The sequence below is a fragment of the Felis catus genome, chromosome B4, assembly GCF_018350175.1.
Source record: "Felis catus isolate Fca126 chromosome B4, F.catus_Fca126_mat1.0, whole genome shotgun sequence".
Classification (NCBI taxonomy): Eukaryota; Metazoa; Chordata; class Mammalia; order Carnivora; family Felidae; genus Felis; species Felis catus.
In genome coordinates, this window is record NC_058374.1 from 44037493 (window position 1) to 44056086 (window position 18594).

General features: G+C 37.7%; 1 protein-coding gene and 1 long non-coding RNA gene across 5 annotated transcripts in view; one reads left to right on the forward strand and one right to left on the reverse strand.

Moving 5' to 3' along the window:
• Positions 1 to 1615, reverse strand: part of LOC109501449 — a 24595-nt gene extending 22980 nt beyond the window's left edge. For all 3 annotated transcript variants that reach the window (XR_006600530.1, XR_006600529.1, XR_006600528.1), the window contains exon 1: positions 1477 to 1615. This is a non-coding gene — a long non-coding RNA (uncharacterized LOC109501449). The remainder of the gene's footprint in view (positions 1 to 1476) is intronic.
• CLEC2D (C-type lectin domain family 2 member D) lies at positions 1490 to 17668 on the forward strand. 2 transcript variants are annotated; one of them, XM_006933502.4, is made up of 5 exons: positions 1490 to 1696; positions 4568 to 4678; positions 11282 to 11466; positions 15464 to 15567; positions 17300 to 17668. In XM_006933502.4, exons 1-5 carry the CDS (start codon positions 1636 to 1638, stop codon positions 17436 to 17438), a joined length of 600 nt encoding a protein of 199 aa, XP_006933564.2. In that variant the 5' UTR covers positions 1490 to 1635; the 3' UTR covers positions 17439 to 17668. The 2 variants fall into 2 exon arrangements, with proteins under 2 accessions (XP_006933564.2, XP_003988443.2); XM_003988394.6 differs by lacking the exon at positions 4568 to 4678.
• The last annotated feature ends 926 nt before the right edge of the window (positions 17669 to 18594 follow it).

Genomic DNA, 18594 nt, shown 5'->3' on the forward strand with positions numbered 1-18594 from the left:
TGTCATCCATTCTGTTGTCAAAACCAGAAAGGCCAAGAAAAGTGGGGCAGAGGTAAAGTAGGACTAAATAATTTTCATGAGGTTTTGCTGTTTCCTGTAGTTTCTTATCAGTGAGCTGTTCCAACAAAACAAAACCTGTTACAATTATTTTTACATTAGTCACTTGAGAGAGTCCCTTCTATTGAGTAGTGACGGGAACCTTGAAGGGCTTTTTTTTTTTTGCCACAGCCAGACAGTCACTCATTTGTGCCTTTTAAATATATGCCTCATTTTAAAAAATCTTGTTTGGGAAAAGAAAAAAAAATCCTTTTTTTCTAAGTGAAATTTGAAATAACTGTCTGGGTACTCTGTCTTTTCACCGTATAAAAACATGCCAGTGTATCGTGTATAGGGTAACACCTGTTAGACACAGGATTTCATGAGAAGAGTGAACAGAATCCTAGGGCTTATAAGTCATGAAATTCACACAGTTTAATATAGAGCCCTTGTATTTTAGAAAGGTAGTTTTTCATGTAGCTAACACATCATCGGGACTGTATGCACTAGTTTTCTGTTTCTTTTGCTCATTAAGAGGAGCTGTTTCAGGAACAGAAACTGAGAGGGTTTTTTTGTGGCTGTTTGACTCACAAGGTCAACGTCTGACCTTTACTGACTATGGAGGGTCTTAGTTTCAAACTAGTTCCTCAGACAGATCATTTAATCATGGCATCTATCAGTAACCGAACGTAGACAAATGGCTTTGCCCTTAACTCGAGGAGCTCATTTTAAAATAAAAGTAACAATGTCAGCCCCGTTATTTAGCGGCACCAGTTAAATGAGAACACGTGTGTAAATCTTTTCTCCGCGTTCCTAGATCATGGTAAAGGGTAATAAACCGTAGGTTTTTGTTATCATGCCATGATAATAATAGTAAAACTGATGTTGTTAATTGTGCCACCTATGTAGGCACTCGAGTATAGTGTGAAACCTATCAAAGTTTACTTTCTGTCCCCTTCGATGACAAAATCGTGAAAAAATACAAAAAGGGCCGGCTCATATTTACTCTGCCGATGGTATTACAAGCTGAGAGACCCCAGGCTTACGCTGAGAACCAGAAGGGGCCGATTAAAAAAAAAAAAAAAACAAAAACAAACCAGAAACACCTCTTTGAGGGCATTGGAGCAAACGTCTTTTAAGGTATTGGAGAGTTTTCAGGGTTAACTGGAAGACCAGCAAAGATTCTGGATTTAAAAAAAAATTTTTTTTAGGGAGAATGAGCTCTTGAGAATAGGTTTTAATTGGAGATGAGGATTGCCCTCGCTTTTTTTATGTGCGTCATATTTACTGCCCCTGAGAATCACCTCCTCCATCCTCACAGCAGTACTTCTGGTAATGCTCAAGCAGGAACAAATTTGACTGCTCCCATGACCGAGTTTTAAAGAAATTTTGGCCAAAAAAAAAGAAAGCAAAGAAAAGAAATTTTTGCTAAGCACCCACCTTCTCTGAAGGCAAGCTGCTTTCTGACTCATGTGGTCCCTTTTCTTTTCGTGAGGCGGGGGTGTAAATGAGGAAGTTCTAAACCGAAAGGAGAGGTGGTTCTCTTGGCTTGGAAGCGATCTGAAGCCACTTGTTAGCTGTCTGCGATGTAGGGGCAAAATGCATGATAGCAATTGTGTGGAGAAAGCCTGTGTGCCGGTGGAACTGCTGAGAAACCCAAGTAAGAAGCTGGTCTGTATGCAGTGACTGTGGGAATTGGGGCGGTAAGATAAGCGCAGTAATGCGGGTCTGGTTTCTGCACAGGGAAGACAGTCTTTTGGAGAGAGTTTTCAAGGCTGAGAGATGGGATGCTAGAGGTTATACATGGCAGGTTTACGATTGGTGTAAAAATATGCAGCTACTTGGGTACACTTGCGCCAACAAGTGAGGAGGGAGAACTGTTAGGGAGAGATGTCAGAGAGGCGAGTCCGGCTCCATTGATGACGGAGGATAAACCTTGTAACAATGAATCTCACTGACATATACGGTCATATTTTATTAATAAATATCAGTTCACAAACAGTAAAAATTCAAACGTGAGAAAATGGAATTAAAAAGTAAATTATGAGGTTAAAACTTAGTAAATGGTAATAACAGTGAATGTCACCGAAAAGAACAATGTGCATTTTAAAGTGTCATACAGATGCAGGGTATTATCATTGGTAAATAAGGTAGAAAATAAGGGCGCCTCGGTGGCTCAGTCAGTTAAGCGTCTGACTCTTTATTTTGGCTCAGGGCATGAGCTGAGGGTGGTGAGTTTGAGCCCCATGTAGGGCTCCATGCCCAGCAGGGAGCTTGTTTGGGATTCTTTCTCTCTCCCTCTACTCACTGTCTCTCTCTCTCTCTCTCTCTCTCTCTCTCTCTCAAAATAAATAAGTAAACAAACAAATAAATAAAATGAGGTGGAAATCTACAATGGAAGCTCATACATAGGAAAGATAGAAATAAAAAGCAAAGAAAAGGCAAACAGTATGGAGTTTTTTAGCAAGTAAAAAAAGTAAACAGAAGGCAAAGGAAAAACAGTACAGCATTCAAATGGAATTATCTAAAATTGGAGGCACAGTAAGAAGAAAATAATGTATATACACACATATAATCTCATGTATATTATATGAGATACGTTATATATTATATATATTATACATTATATATATTATATATATTATACATTTATACAAAGCTTGAAACTGTAAAAAACCACTTGTATTCAAGGCTTTATGGGATGAGTTAGTAAGTGGGGGAAAAAAAAAACGTTTTGGACCAGTTGCAGAAAATCGAAGTGGTATAATTTAGGAGTGAAAAAAATTTCTTTTGTCTTTGATAAAAGTTGTCCTCGACTTAGAGAAAAGGCAGTTCCTATGAGGACAAGACGATGTCTCATCCTTGTTGAGTGACTTCATTTATTTCTTTATTCCTTTGGGATTTTTCATATTTCCATAAGAGCTGCTTTAAAGTATATGTTAGATAATTCCAGCATCTTGTCATCGCAGCATTGGCTTCCGTTGACTGTCTCTGGCCACGTTCGTGGAAATTTTCACGGCATCTGGACATTTTGAATGAACATTTTGTTACGAGACTTTTGCTTTTGTTTAAATTTTGGGGTGTATTGATATTTTTGGTTTTAGCCGGCAATTACTCTGGCTTGGTTCGGGCATTCTGTGGGCTCTAATTCCAATGTCGGCTCGGTGTTTGGATCCTTTGTTGTGTTATTCAGATCTTTCCTGGGTATGCATCAACCATTGATCATTCTGGGAAACATTAACGAGAAACTTTCTAGTGTGGATAGAAAAAGTTACAGGAAAATATGCCTGCTTCACCAAGAAAGTCTTTAAAAGAAGTAGCTAAAAGTGTGTATGGTGGCCACGTGATGGACTCTGAAGAGGGTTCCAACAGGAAATTTGACAAGAGGGTTTAGGGGCGCCTGGGCTCAGTCAGTTAAGTGTCTGACTTTGGCTCAGGTCATGTTTTCATGGTGCGCGAGTTCAGGCCCTCCATCGGGCTTTCTGCTGTCGGCACAGAGCCTGCTTCGGATCCTCTGTCCCCCTCTCTCTGTGCCCCTCCCCTGCTCATGGTGTCTCTCTCAAAAATAAACATTTAAAAAAAAAAACATTTACAGCAGGTTTTAGATAACGTAGGGTCTTTTGAGGTACAACACAAATATAGAAAAGTGTACAAAACACATATACAGCTTAATGAATTATTCTAAGGTGAGCGTCCTTGTTAAATGCTGTCTTTGTCTGGGGTGCCTGGGTGGCTCAGTTGGTTGGGCAGCTGACTCTTGATTTTGGCTCAGATCATGATCTCACAATCCATGCTGGGTGTGGAGCCTGCTTGGGATTCTCTCTCTCCCTCTCCCTGTGCTCCATCTCTGCTCACACACTCTCTCTCTCCCTCCCTCTCTCTCTCTCTCTCTCTCAATAATAAAAAAAAAATACTATCTTTGTCAGATAAAGAAGCTTGCCATCCATCTCAGAAGCCCTCTAGGCAGTCTTTAGGAATAACACTAAACTGACTTTGATGAGAATCATTTTCTCACTTTAATTTTGACTTAAATAAAAAGACTTTTAAGTCCCTTTTAATGAAGAGATACCCCCGTGATTGCTTTTTAAAATGTGCTTTCCATGTTTTTTTTAAGTTTCAAGATAATTTATCACGTAGAATTTACAACAGTCTGAAGTTTGTTGATCTCGTTCCTGTCATTTAATTAACATGATTCTCCCTCTCTTACATTTCTATTAAATCGGTAGCTGGATCTGGAAATAGAATGAGATTTGTATTTAGTTTTGGGGGGACAGGTGCAAAGCCACTTCATGGCTTGTGCACTAAGATCAGTTCTTCTGTGAGCAAGTAAACTCCAGAGACAAAATTGTACATTCATAAAATGACAGGCCAGTGGTCCCCCCTAGTGAAAAGGAATGAAGAGGAAGTAACATTTTGTCGGTTAATGCTTCTAGTAGTATGACATCTGTTCTGCAGTTAACGTAAAAAAAACAAAACAAAACAAAAACAAAATCCTAAAACAAAAACGCGTTTTTCATTATGTTTTTTCCAGATTATCTGCCCTCAAAAAAGCATTCTACTAAAGTTAAACGAAATAGAGCCTTTTCCTTCATCATCACATGTTTCATACTTATATTGAATGGAATAATTATATACGTTGTAGGTAAGTAATTTGTAATCTTTGTTCATCTAGAGAAGTCCACTTTCCAAAAGAAGAGAGGACTTATTGATAATTTCCCTGTTGTTTACAGTTCCTAAGTTTTTTTTTTTTTTTCATTTCACCATTTGAGTTAAATTCCAATAACCTTGTAATTGGTGTCTAAGATTTTAATTGTGTAATATAGGGGTCACATTATTACAAACTTAATAGAATGCTCAGAGTTTGCAGAAGGTAGAACCCAATTGCCAGTCATACTGTGCTTTAGTTTATATTATTGCTAGGCCTTTTATCATGTAGTCTTACTATATATATGTATACATATACATTTCTATATATATTATATATGTATAAATATTTACTTACAAATACATATTTATATATTTAATATATTTATATATAAATTTACTCTCAATTACGTTTTCTTTTTAAACAATTTTCTTAGGTTAAGGATATATCAGAAATGAGCTATAGTTGGCATGTAACATTATGTAAGTTTCAGGCATACAATATAATTGAAATTACATTTTCAATTAAAATTACTTCAAAGATCTTGTGTGTAGGTCCTGATGGAGGACGCATCCAAAGAGAGCCGTAGAAACTGATGTGTTTGATTCATGAAATTGCATTTGTGCTTGAATATTTGCCAAGAATTCAGTAATTTTCTTTAATGTTGACTTTTTTGAGGGACAGAGACAGAGCGTGAGCAGAGGAGGGGCAGAGAGAGAGGGAGACACAAAACCTGAAGCAGGCTCCAGGCTCTAAGCTGTCAGCACGGAGCCTGACTTGGGGCTCGAGTTTCTGAACCGTGAGATCATGACCTGAGCTGAAGTCAGATGCTTAAACTGACTGACCTCCCTCGGCACCCACAGTAATTTTTAAACAGTGTATTAATAGGATCTAGGCTGAGATAATATTCAAAAAATAGAGGACCACAAAACCATGGTGGCTTAAAAAATAGAGACTTCTTTGACCTCTCAATAATTCTGTCGTGAGTGAATAAGACTGTGGGGCTGCTACTTTCCATCATTCTCTTAAGATATCATTGGCTTCTGTAAGATGCCACCATCAAGGCTGGGTTTCCTGAAAGAAAGGAATAGGGTACAATGAGGAAGGCTGCTCAGTCTTTTAAGGTCCAGGACAGAAAGTAGCATAAATCCCTTCCAACTCAAGTTTCATTTGTGGAAACTTAGTAAGAAAGCCCCACGGTAATGAAACTCTGTCTCTGTCTTTGACCTGACAATTTATTAGGATTTGCCTCAGGGTGAGGTTTGGGCGTATTTATCCCACTGGGCATTGGCTGAGTTTTTGAATGTTTAGATCATGTATTTCATCACATTTGGGAAGTTTACAGCCATTACTTTTTCCAGTAATCTCTCTGCCACTCTTTGTCTCCCTACTTCTTCTGAGACCCCTGTGATGCGTATGTGGGTTTGCTTCATGGCATCCAACAAGTGCCTTAAGCTCTGTTCATTTGCTTTGTTCTTTTTTTCTGTCCGCTCCTCCTGCTTGATAATTTCAGTTGTCCTAGTGGTAACTTCCTTGAATCTTTCTTCTGCTGCTCAAATCTGATATTAAGTCCTTCTACTGAAATTTTTCTGTTTTAGTAAGAGAAATGTCTGTCCTGCTCCCTCCATTTTGAGAGAGGGAACAGGGGACGGGGCTGCCTTCTACCTTAGGCCCAAACTGCCGCTGCACTAGTCAGAAGGTATTCCGTGCATGAGAAGAAAACACGTTTTCCTACCATTTTGAAGATGGCCTTTATTGATTGGGTGTTGGCTTGATTTGTGTAGACTTTTATAAACCTTTGTTTTCCACAGGTCTTACCAGTTTCAGTCAGCTAATTTCTTGGGCTTTTTTTGGTTTGTTTTTATATTTTAAGTTGTTCTTGTGGAGGAACGAGAACTTGGGGTTTCCCAGTTCACCATCGTACTGCCCTCTACTCCTGGGGATGGGGAGATACTTTTCAGGGAAGTATGCAAGCGTATGCTGCCTTCCACTGTTTTCTCCTTCTGACTGCAAAGAATATTTGAGAATTACTGTGATAGAAGAGCAGTCCGCCAAAGAAAGTTATTCATTCATTTTCTCAGTGAAAGGTCTACTGTTGAGTCATAGCCTTGTCAAACTTACATGCCCCAGGAGACAGTGATGGTTCACAGGAGGTCAGACTCCCTGATAAGCCATGGCGTTAGCAGAACAATACGGGAAACTATGCCCTTGAGTAACATAAAACAAAATCCATGATGCAATTCACACGCAGGTAATAATTGGTTAAAGTACTACGTTCACGTCCGCCTCTATTTTTATGTCTTTTCTCATCTTCATCACACCTAATTACCTACTTCTTAGTCCTTCATAGGTCGATCAGAGTACAGAGTTTAAAAGCACAAATCTGAGTACAGATTTTGGATTTAGATGGCTTGGGTTTGAATTCTAGCTCTCTCGTCTGTGCAGCTTTGTAAACTTGGACAGCTCTAACACCCTCTCGGTGCTTCAGTTTGCTTACTGTTGTTGAAATAATGAAGTAAATTTGTGTATGATTGAACTTGGACAATGTCTGGGGCACAGCTGGTAGACGATGACTACTGCTACTTGTTAGAGAACTCAAATTCTTTTCAGTTAAAACACAGTAGCGGACTCTGCGCGTCGGTAAAAAATTTAAAATTTCGTAGAATCATGTGAATCCCCCATGTAGTGAAATGTGATGAAAATCAGAAATGGTTGAATAATTGTCCCAAAGTCATGTATTTCATCTATGGCATAGGCAGGACGCTGGCCTCATTATTTTGGCTCCATTAGAATTGACTTCCTTTTATTTTTTTTTTATTTTTTTTTCAACGTTTTTTATTTTTTATTTTTGGGACAGAGAGAGACAGAGCATGAACGGGGGAGGGGCAGAGAGAGAGGGAGACACAGAATCGGAAACAGGCTCCAGGCTCGAGCCATCAGCCCGGAGCCTGAGGTGGGGCTCGAACTCACGGACCACGAGATCGTGACCTGGCTGAAGTCGGACGCTTAACCGACTGCGCCACCCAGGCGCCCCACAATTGACTTCCTTTTAAAGCAGGTATACGTTCGGACACATTTATAAAGTGCTTCCATTTTTCAGGAATAACATATTAATATTGATTGCACCCCTGAGTTCTCATAGCATTTGCTACCTGATGGTTATAATTATTAATTTGTATGTGCATTTTTTACGTTTGCGGTGAGCAACTTGAGGGAAAAATACCATTTTTTCCCTATATCGTTAGTCCCTAGCTTAGGGCAGAATAAGTGTTCCATAGATGATCACTGATTGTATAAATTTCTAATATTTTTATCCTTTTGAATATAATTTTTTTTTAATTTTTTTTTTCAACATTTATTTATTTTTGGGACAGAGAGAGAGACAGAGCATGAACGGGGGAGGGGCAGAGAGAGAGGGAGACACAGAATCGGAAACAGGCTCCAGGCTCTGAGCCATCAGCCCAGATCCCGACGCGGGGCTCGAACTCACGGACCGCGAGATCGTGACCTGGCTGAAGTCGGACGCTTAACCGACTGTGCCACCCAGGCGCCCCATTTTTGAATATAATTTTAAATATGCGGCTTCATTTCCAGTTTTCCAACTTCTCTAATCATACTATCCATACTATAATTTTGGATAGGGATTTTTCCTTCTAAAAGTTAGAAAAGTGGTGTAGTCTAGTGATAAGGCACATCCACATTTTCACCACCAAACTATCTGAGTTCAAATCCCAAATCTGCACTTGTGAGCTGTGGAACTTTTAGAAAATTAAACGTCTATTCTTAATTTCTTCATCTGTGAAATAGGCATGATCAGCAAACCACTTCATAAGGCTGTTATGAGCCTTAATAAGCTAATATAAATAAAGTACATAAACCAGTAAATAAAGTATATAAAGATTTTTTTTTTAAATCATTTTCTTCTCTGGTTTTCTTCTGCGTGTTCTGTATAGCCACTATGGCTGATAGGTGAGGGACTAATTTTTCAATCCTATGTGGACTACTGCACTTTTATTTGTTTTTAAATTTCTCATATTATGTTGACAGAAAACTAATTTTGAGCCCTGTGATCCAAACCACTCAGCATGGTTGACGGGTAAAATAACTTAATACTGCCGTACCTTGGACTGTGAATTTTGCTATTATTCAGTCATACCAGACGTTTTGAAATTTGTGACTGCCCTCTGGTGTCAGTAAGAGATTATACAGACTCTTTTAGCTGAAAACAAGTCTGCTTTTATTAATTTATTTTTAATTTTTATTTTAATCCCAGTATAGTTAAGATACCGTGTTATATTAATTTCGGGTGTACAAGAGAGTGATTCAACATTTCTGTAATTACTCAGTACTTGTCAAACTAAATATACTCTTAAAAAATTTTTTTTGGGGGGCGCCTGGGTGGCTCAGGCGGTTAAGCGTCCAACTTCAGCTCAGGTCACGATCTTGCGATCCGCGAGTTCGAGCCCCGCATCGGGCTCTGGGCTGATGGCTCAGAGCCTGGAGCCTGCTTCCGATTCTGTGTCTCCCTCTCTCTCTGCCCCTCCCCTGTTCATGCTGTGTCTCTTTCTGTCTCAAAAATAAATAAACGTTAAAAAAAATTTAAAAAAATGTTTTTTAATGTTCAGACAGAGCATGAGCAGGGGAGAGGCAGAGAGAGAGGGAGACACAGAGTCTGAAGCAGGCTCCAGGCTGTGAGCTGTCAGCACAGAGCCAGATGTGGGCCTCGAACTCATGCACCGTGAGCTCATGACCTGAGCCAAGGTGGGCCGCTCAACCGACTGAGCCACCCAGGCCCTCCAAGATAAATACACTCTTAATCCCTTTCACTTATTTCACCCATGTCCTCACTCACCTCCCCTCTGGTAACCATCTGTTCCCTATAGTTAAGCGTCTATTTTTGGGGAACACATGGGTGGCTCAGTCAGTTAAGTGTCTGACTCTTGATTTTGGTTCAGGTCATGAGCTCACGGTTCGTGAGATCGAGCCCCATGTCCACAGAGCCTGCTTGGGATTCTCTCTCTCCCTCTCTCTGCCCCTCCCTGCACATACACGTGTAAACACGCTCTCCCTCAGAATAAATAAACGAGCATTAACAAATGAATCTGCTTTTTGTTCATCTCTTTACCTTTCTTTTGTTCCTTTGGTTTTGTTGCTTAAATTCCACATACGAGTGAAATCATATGGTGTTTTTCTTTCTTTGCTTTTAAATATCTGGGTTGCAAAAGGCCACTAATAGACAAGACGTGTGGAATTTACCTTTAACTCTAAAATGGAAAGGTAATGGAGTAAGTAATTGTAAATTTAGTGTATTGAAATGTAATCAGGATTAGATAATTTGATGCATTAAATAACTGGATACACCTAATAAAAAATAAAATCTTCAAAAACTGTTTGCTGCTATTTTGTTATCATAAACAGTATCACCATCACCGTTACCATCTTTAATGGAAATGTTATAAGCTTACAGTTAAAGAAAAGATAGAACAAGTAATAATCCACCGTGGTCATCCTCGGTTTAAAGATTTCTCAGTGCGACATTTGCTCAGGATTACCTCCGGACAGAAACCCCGAGTAGAGTGATTGCTTATCACTTGCTCTGCCTAAACTTGAACTTTGCAAAACAAAGACGAAGAGGGGAGACTTGTTTGAAATTGGTCAACATACGCAGCAGTCTCTTGTCTAGTTTGAAAGTTGGGGGCAAAGATTTGATTTTACATTGGACTCTCCCATGTTCCAGGTGATCCGTATTTCTTTTTTAATATTTTTATGATTCCACAGAGAATGATCTATTCTTGCCATTCTGTTACCAACAAGAAAATCTCTTATACATGGATGAAGCAAAAATAAAGCTACAGAGATTTAAGTTAACATTACTTATTTAAGAAAGAAGCTGTGAGGTTACTTAGAGAAAATGGTTATAGAAATAAAAGCCTCACCTACTAGCAAATCAGTAAAGGCCACCTGGAGAGACTTTTCTTCTTTTTAATCTCACCTTTAGAGAGCATCTCTCCTGGTTATATGGGAAGTGTGTCAGAAAAGCTTACCCCATGGAGTACTATCAGCTTCAAAATAGAGAAAGCCTCACAAAACTTCCTTAGTTGAAGGAAGTTCCTTAGTAGAAGGACACGCAGGGTAAAACCACTTCTTTCATCATCATGGGACTCTTCACACATCTATCCGACCATTTCATTTCCAGAAACTTGATTCACAAAAGGTATCTATGCCCTGTCCCTCATTTTATTTAGGAAGGCGTCTAGAGCTCTTGAACTATCTGTTCTCTAAGGCTGGTAAAATGTTATTGATGTGCCTAGTGTTTTAAGAAAGGTAGCATTGTTGAAATCTAAGTAGGCGGGTCGATAGTCCAGATTTTAAGACATTAGTAATTCTTTATTCAACTCATCCACTAACTAAGGCATTAGTTTGAATCTCAGCTCTGACATTTGCTGTGTAATATACGCAATGACTTGCAGAATCATATTCCTCGTTTGAAAAATAAGGATGATATATTTAGCATATCACACAACTATGGAAAAGTGTACTAGAAAGCACTTGATAATGTACATATAGGAACATATAAAAGTAAGTTGTTTTTATTTTTAGTAACCAGAAGAAAACCCCATCAAATACCGCCAGAGTGCCTTGAAGCTGCATGCCCAGAAAACTGGATTGGTTTCCAAAGAAAGTGTTTCTATTTTTCTGATGACATCAAAAATTGGACATTCAGCCAGAGGTTTTGTGTCTCACACGGTGCTGATCTTGTTCAGATTGAAACCGTCCAGGAACTGGTAAGAAAATAGTTCTGTCTAGAATAAAATAATGTGCCCCATCAATACACTACGTAATTCTACGTGAGAATGTCTAAGGTGCAGGGTTAGACACTTGCCTAGCCATTGATATTTTTAACATAAGGAGAGAAAACCAGCAGGTGCTACATTCTGCAGCGGATCATCTACAGTTACCTTAACATTCATAGCAGGAAAGTGGCCAGAGAGCAAGACAGTGCTTTCTTTGACTAATGAGCAAGAACTGTGCAAACAGAATTAGAGAATTAAACAGGGAAACATAATTTTAAATCTGCATGAAGTTAACGTTGCTTCAAAATAAATCAGGCAGGAGTGATGTCAGAGAAGATGGCAGAGTAGGAAGCTTTGAAATCTGTACCTACACCTAAACAACAATGGGACTGGCAGAAACTCTCAACGAATCTGGAGCTCTGGAGTCTTGCAGCGTCCAAGGGATAACTTAATGAAGAGGTTAGTAAATTTCAGTTAATCTCCATGAATTTCAGCCTTCCCACTCAGTGGTTACCATTCCCCATACACCATCATGTCCTGCAGCCATGGGGACTCCCGGCCACGTTCCTGGTAAAGCTTGCTGGAGCCAGGACGGTGAATAAGAACATTGTGCTTCAAATATTGTGGTTACGTGGTGTTATTTGTCATCGCTGCTTTTCTTTGCTGAGGGACAGACACAGAGGTGGGCTGCCATTTTTTCTTCAACTCCTACCAAATGGAGTGATTTTCAGAGCATTTAAAGAAACAGTACTTGTTTTCCCCCCCTTTTGGGAGCTAGACATTTAAGAAAACCTGTGGCAGTTAACTGGCTGACCATAAAAATAACAGAATAGAAATTTCAGTGACCACACACAGTAGGTAATGCACATTTTGCAAAAATTGTTTGGAAAAGTCACAACCAGATGGCTCTGAATCTCAGTAATCGAAATTCAACAATCACTGAAGAAAAGAAGTATATTCCCAGAATTAACACAATAAAGTATTCATAATGTCCAGTTCTGAACAAAGAAATTACAAAACATATAAAGGAATAGGAAAGCATAGCTTATTCGCAGGAAGAAATATCTGATAGAAACCATCCGTGAGGGAGTCCAGACATTGGAAATATTAGTCAAAGATGTTAAATCTATTGTATTAAATATGTTCAATGAGCTAAGGGAAACCATACACCAAAAAAGTAAAAGAAATCAGGAAAAATGATATGTAAATAAAGTAAGAATATCAATAAAGCGGTAGAAATTATTAAAAGGAACCAAATAGAAATTCTGGACCTGAAAAGTATAATAATTGAAATGAAAAACTCACTAGAGGAGTCAAAAGAATATTTGAACAGGAAGAAGAAAGAGTCAGCAAACTTGAAGATAAGAAAGTTGAAAGTATCCTCTCTAGCAATAGAAAGAAAATTTAAAAATAAAAACAAACATCCTGAAGGAACTGTAGTATACCGCCAAGCAAACCAACATATACATTGTGGGAATCCTAGACAGAAAAGAGAAAAAGAAGTGGAAAAAATATGTAAGGAAATAATGGACAGAAACTTCCCAAAGTTGAGGAAAAAGATGAATATACATGTCCAAGATTCTCAACAAACTCCAAGCAGGATAAATTCAAAGAAAAGTACATGAAGACTAAAATTAGAGTCAAGTTATCAAAGCCTAAAGAGAGAAGTTTGAAAGCAGCAAAAGAAGGGACTAGTCATGTACCTAGGATCCTCAATAAAATTAACAGTTGATTTATCCTGAGATACCATAGAATCCAGAAAACAGTAGAATGACATATTTTAAATGCTAAAAAAACCCTGCCAGTCTAGAATTCTGTATGTGTCCAAACTATCTTTAATAATGGGAAAAAATTTAAGATACTTCTAAAAGAACAGCAGCTAAGTGAGTTTCTTGTCAGTAGACCCATCCTATAAACAATGATAAAGGCTGAAATTAAAGTGCATTAGATAGTAACTCAGAGCCAAAGGAATAAACAACACTCATAAAAGTAACCACATAGATCAATATAAAAGCCAGAATTAATATACTTTTGGTTTACTTTGTAACTTATCTCCTTTCATATATGATTTAGCAGGTGAATTCATAATACAATAATTATAAATCTATGTTAATGGGTATATAGCATATACATATATAGTCTATGACAATATAATGAAGAGAGGGTTGGAGGTGGGGCAAAATGTTCATTTGCCATTATAACCAAATTCATATTGTAAACTATGTTGTTATAAGTTTAAAATGTTAATGGCAATCCCCAAGGTAACCACTAATAAAATTACTAAAATATATACAGTAAAAGAAGGAGGGAATAAAAATGGTACTTACAAAAACTCAATTAAATAAAAATCACAATAGTAGAGGAATTAGAGAATAAAAAACATATAAGACATATAAAAAATAAATAAATGGTAGAACTAAGTCTTGTAATGATAATCACATTAAATGTAAATGGATGAAACTATCTGATTAAAAAGCAGAGACTGACAGTTGGCTAAAAACAAAACAAGATCCATCTATATGCTATGAGAGACTCACCATAGATCTAAGGACCCAAAGAAGTTTAAAGTAAAAGGCTGGAAAAAGATATGACATGCAAACAGTAACCAAAATAGAGCTGTGTGACTATATTTTTGTTGGACAAAACAGATAAAAGCAAAAAAGTTTACAAGAAACAAGGAATATTATATCTTGATAAAAATTTTGTTACAGCAAGGAGATATAACCATTATGAACATATACTACCCACAGCACCAAATATATGAAGGAACAATTGATAGAATTGAAATGAGAAATAGATAGTTCTATAATAATATTTGAAGACTTCATGATTCCACTTTCAATAATGGATAGAACAACCAGACAAAGGAACAATGAGGACATACAAGTCTTAAACAGTACTGCAAACCAATTCGACCTAAAAGACCTGCAGAGAATGCCTCCCAACAATAGCAGAGTACGTATTCTTCTCAAGTGTGTGTGGAACATTTTTCTGGATAGTTCATGTGATAGGCCACAAAACAAGTTAGTAAGTTTGAAAAGATTGAAATCATGCAAAGTTCCTTTTGTAAACACAATGGAATGAAACTAGAAATCAACAACAGAAGGAAAATTGGAAAATTCACAAATACATAGAAATTAAACAGCCCACTGTTAAACATTCAGTGAGCAAAAAAGAAATCACAGGGGGAAATTAGAATTGAAACAAATGAAACGAAAACATGCAAAACATAAGTGTTTTGTAACATACCAAAACCTATGGCATGCAGGAGAAGCAATACTGAGTGGGAAATTTATAACTGTAAATGCATACCTTAAAGAAAAAAAAAATAAATACTTGAAGTCAGTATCCCAACTGTACACGTCAAGGAACTAAAAATGGAGAAGTAAAAATAAATGTCATCTTCAAAGAGTAAAGATTTCCCCGAGAAGTCCACTAATTGTAAAGGAAAATTATACATTGGATTATATAGAAATTAATACTTGTAATCATAAAAAGACACTCTACTTGTTGACAAAGATGTGTAACGTGGAAAACGACAATGCTGGTATGAATATGATTTGTTACAATTATAGAATCAGAAAATAATTAGGTGTCATTTGGTGAAATTGACAATAACCGTTACTGTGGCCTAATCATTCAATCCAGGACAGGAGGACAGGTGCCACGAATGTCATGAAAGCATTCATAATAGCTTCAAACTTGAAATAATAGTAGTGGAAACCAATAATAGAATAGATAAATTATGGAGTAGTAAGACAAAGTGGCACTATGCTGAATTAAAAGCAAACAAGTTATCAGCAATTTCTCTCAGTTTTAATACTCGTTTGTGCTACTGTAGCATATCTATTCTGTATGTATTATTAAAGAATACAAAATTAAAAAGAAAATTGTGAGAGCAGTTGAGAAGATAGCATAGAAGCAACATTTCTTCTGGGAGAGGCCAGATAATGTCGGGTTAATGCATATCATCTTTGTTTTCTGAAAGGGTTTCCTGTTGCGGTATAAAGGCCCCTCTGACCACTGGATTGGGCTCAGCAGAGAAGAAGGCCAACCATGGAAATGGATAAATGGCACTGAATGGACCAGCTGGTGAGTTCTGAAAAATATGGTGGCAATTTTTGTACCATACTTTGCACATATCTAGTGTTTAAAGGAGCAAATATTTTGAATTCACTTTGCAGGAAACCAAACACAGAAACCAGTGTGTTCTCTAAAAATTTTTATTTTGCGATTATTCATAAAGGAACAAAGTGAAAAATTGTAGACTGCGAAGGTTTTGCAATGTCCTCAAACCGCTACAAAATCTATCATAGGTGGCACAGTAGAATGGTGGTGAACTTCACTCCAGCCTCGGCTATGTCATTTACCAGCTCTTTCCCTTTGAGCAAACTACACACTATCTTTAAGTCCGTTGCTTACTCCACAACGAAATTAGTCGTACTTGCCCAATTGATTTCACAGGGTTGATATGAGAATCAGAGATTTTGATATTTACGGTGGCACCATTTAACTTTAAATGTCATATAAATGCAAGGTAAATTACTATTTTCGTTGACCGCTGCATCAGTCTTCAACCATTTACATAGGGATTATGAGGGATGGTAATAATGTCTATTATTTATAAGATCATCATCACAATGTTTAGGACAGGTGCAGTTAGCATTGTCACATTTCATCTCAACTGCATATCTGTTGGATCTTTATATCACTAGAAGAATTTTGGATAATGTCGGAAGACTTGGATTCAGAGAGCCTCACTAAATGTTTTCTTATCTGAAGATATGAGGAGGTTTTGAAAAGTTGCTTTATGATGATAAAATAGTCAGCATTGGAAATGTCACTTTATTTAGTGGAAAGAGCACTGGACCAGACGTTGGTAATTTTGAAAACTGGTTCTTACCTATTAGCTTTTTTTTTTCAGTATAGGAAATTTATTGTCAAATTGGTTTCCATACAACACCCAGTGCTCATCCCAAAAGGTGCCCTCCTCAATACCCATCACCCACCCTCCCCTCCCTCCCACCCCCCATCAACCCTCAGTTTGTTCTCACTTTTTAAGAGTCTCTCCTATTAGCTTTTTGATCTCGGACAGACACCAAGTTTTAGGAATTAGAGCTTATATTTATACACTGTTGTATCTGCAGTAACTAGCCCGTTGTGGATGCTTGATGAATATTTAGGATTGACCTTTACTTCTCCCTTTATAATAGTGAAACAGTAATGTTTACTTCATCTAATTCTCTAGTGTTTAAGGAGCAAATATAGTGCTAACGGTTCAGTCATTGAAAATGGTTCATCACCATAGAAGTGAAAAATATATTTATTAAGGGCTAACGTGTCTTAACAAAAGGCAAATCATGTCACCCCGAGCAATTTCAAACAGTACAGGGGAAAAACTTCTAGTCTAAATGCTGACCCAGATGTCTGAGCCAGGCTGCTTAAATGCTGAGTAGACAAGCATTCTCTCTCCTCTTTCCCAAAGGGAAGAAGGTGGGAATAGCGTGGACCCTGTGTTTTCACTGATTTAGTTATGAATCCTCATTTCATTTGTTATAGAATCCTGGGAAATTCTGTGAATTTTGCTTGTTGGCTTGTTGTGTGTGTTTTTTTGTTTTTTGTTTTTTTTTTCCCCCGGCCTGTAAAAAGAGATAATCGGTATCTCTCAGGGCAATCTTTAATATCGAAGAGAGAATACGGGGCGATGCACCTTATATTTTGGAGGCTGAATTAATGTTAGTTTCCTGATTTCCTCATCTGTGTTCCCTGTGCTTTTGAAGAACTATCCGGCGGCCAACTGAGCGACTCTGCTTTTTCATTGCAGTTTTCCTATCAGAGGAGGAGGAGAGTGTGCCTATTTGAATGACAACGGTGCCAGTAGTGCCAGGCACTATACGGAGAGAAAGTGGATCTGTGCCAAAGAGGACACATACTCCAAGATCAGGAGGCAAAATGCAACGTAACTCTTCCCTCGTGAACTGTACTCCTTCCCGAATGTGTCTTAGCTCCGACAGTGTGGAGCCTGCTGCGGATTCTCTCTCTTGCTCCCCATCAAGAACCCCCCCAAGACTGCCACATATAATTGCTTTGTATCCAGGTGCTGTTTTGTTAATCAACTTGGTAACTTTCCCCCAAAAAGCTTTCCTTCTAGAATCCTCATTGAGAGAATAAAAGCAGTTTCTTTTGTACATAACTTCTTGGCCTGATTGCACTTTCAGAACATTCCCTAGTGTTGGCAACATAAGGTGACATTCTTTACGTGCCTTCTCACTTCCGTAAAATACGAGAGTGAATGAAAAGGGAAACATCTTTTGAAAAGTCCTCGCGTACTTTACAAGTTTTAATTCTTCTTGATTGGAAGATACTCCTTAAACATCAAAAATCTCAGCATTTTTTTTCTCTTCAACCTCATCAAAATGTTAACCTTTTTTTCATTTTTATTGAGTTTTAATTTTAATTCCAGTAGAGTTAACACACAGTGTTATATTAGTTTCAGGTGTATAATACAGTGATTCAATGATTGTGTACATTACTCAGGGTTCATCATGGTAAGTATACTTCCTAAAGGAGGACACTTGTGAGGAGCACTGGGTGTTGTATGTAATTTAGTGATGAATTACTAAGTTCTGCTCCTGAAAATATTATTACACTATATGATAACTGACTAGAATTTAAATAAAAATGTGAAACAAACAAAAAAGAGATTAAAAACTGATAAATGTACTCTTAATCCCTTTCACCTATTTCACCCATGCCCCCACCTATCTCCCCTGTGCTAACCATCGGTTTGCTCTCTATAGTTAAGAGTCTGTCTCTCTTTTATCCTTTGATCATTTGTTTCATTTCTTACATTCCACATATGATTGAAACCTATGGTATTTTCTTTCTCTGACTTCTTTTGTTTACATTATACTGTAGCCCCATCTCTGTTATTACCCATGGCAAGATTTCACTCTTTTTTATGGCTGAATTGTTTTTTGAGTTTGATAACTTCATTATAGATTTTGAATACTAACCCTGTATCAGATATATTGCTTGCAAATATCTTATCCCATTCCATAGATTGCCTTTTAGTTTTGTTGATTGTTCCTTTGCTGTGGAGAAAATTTTTATCTTGAC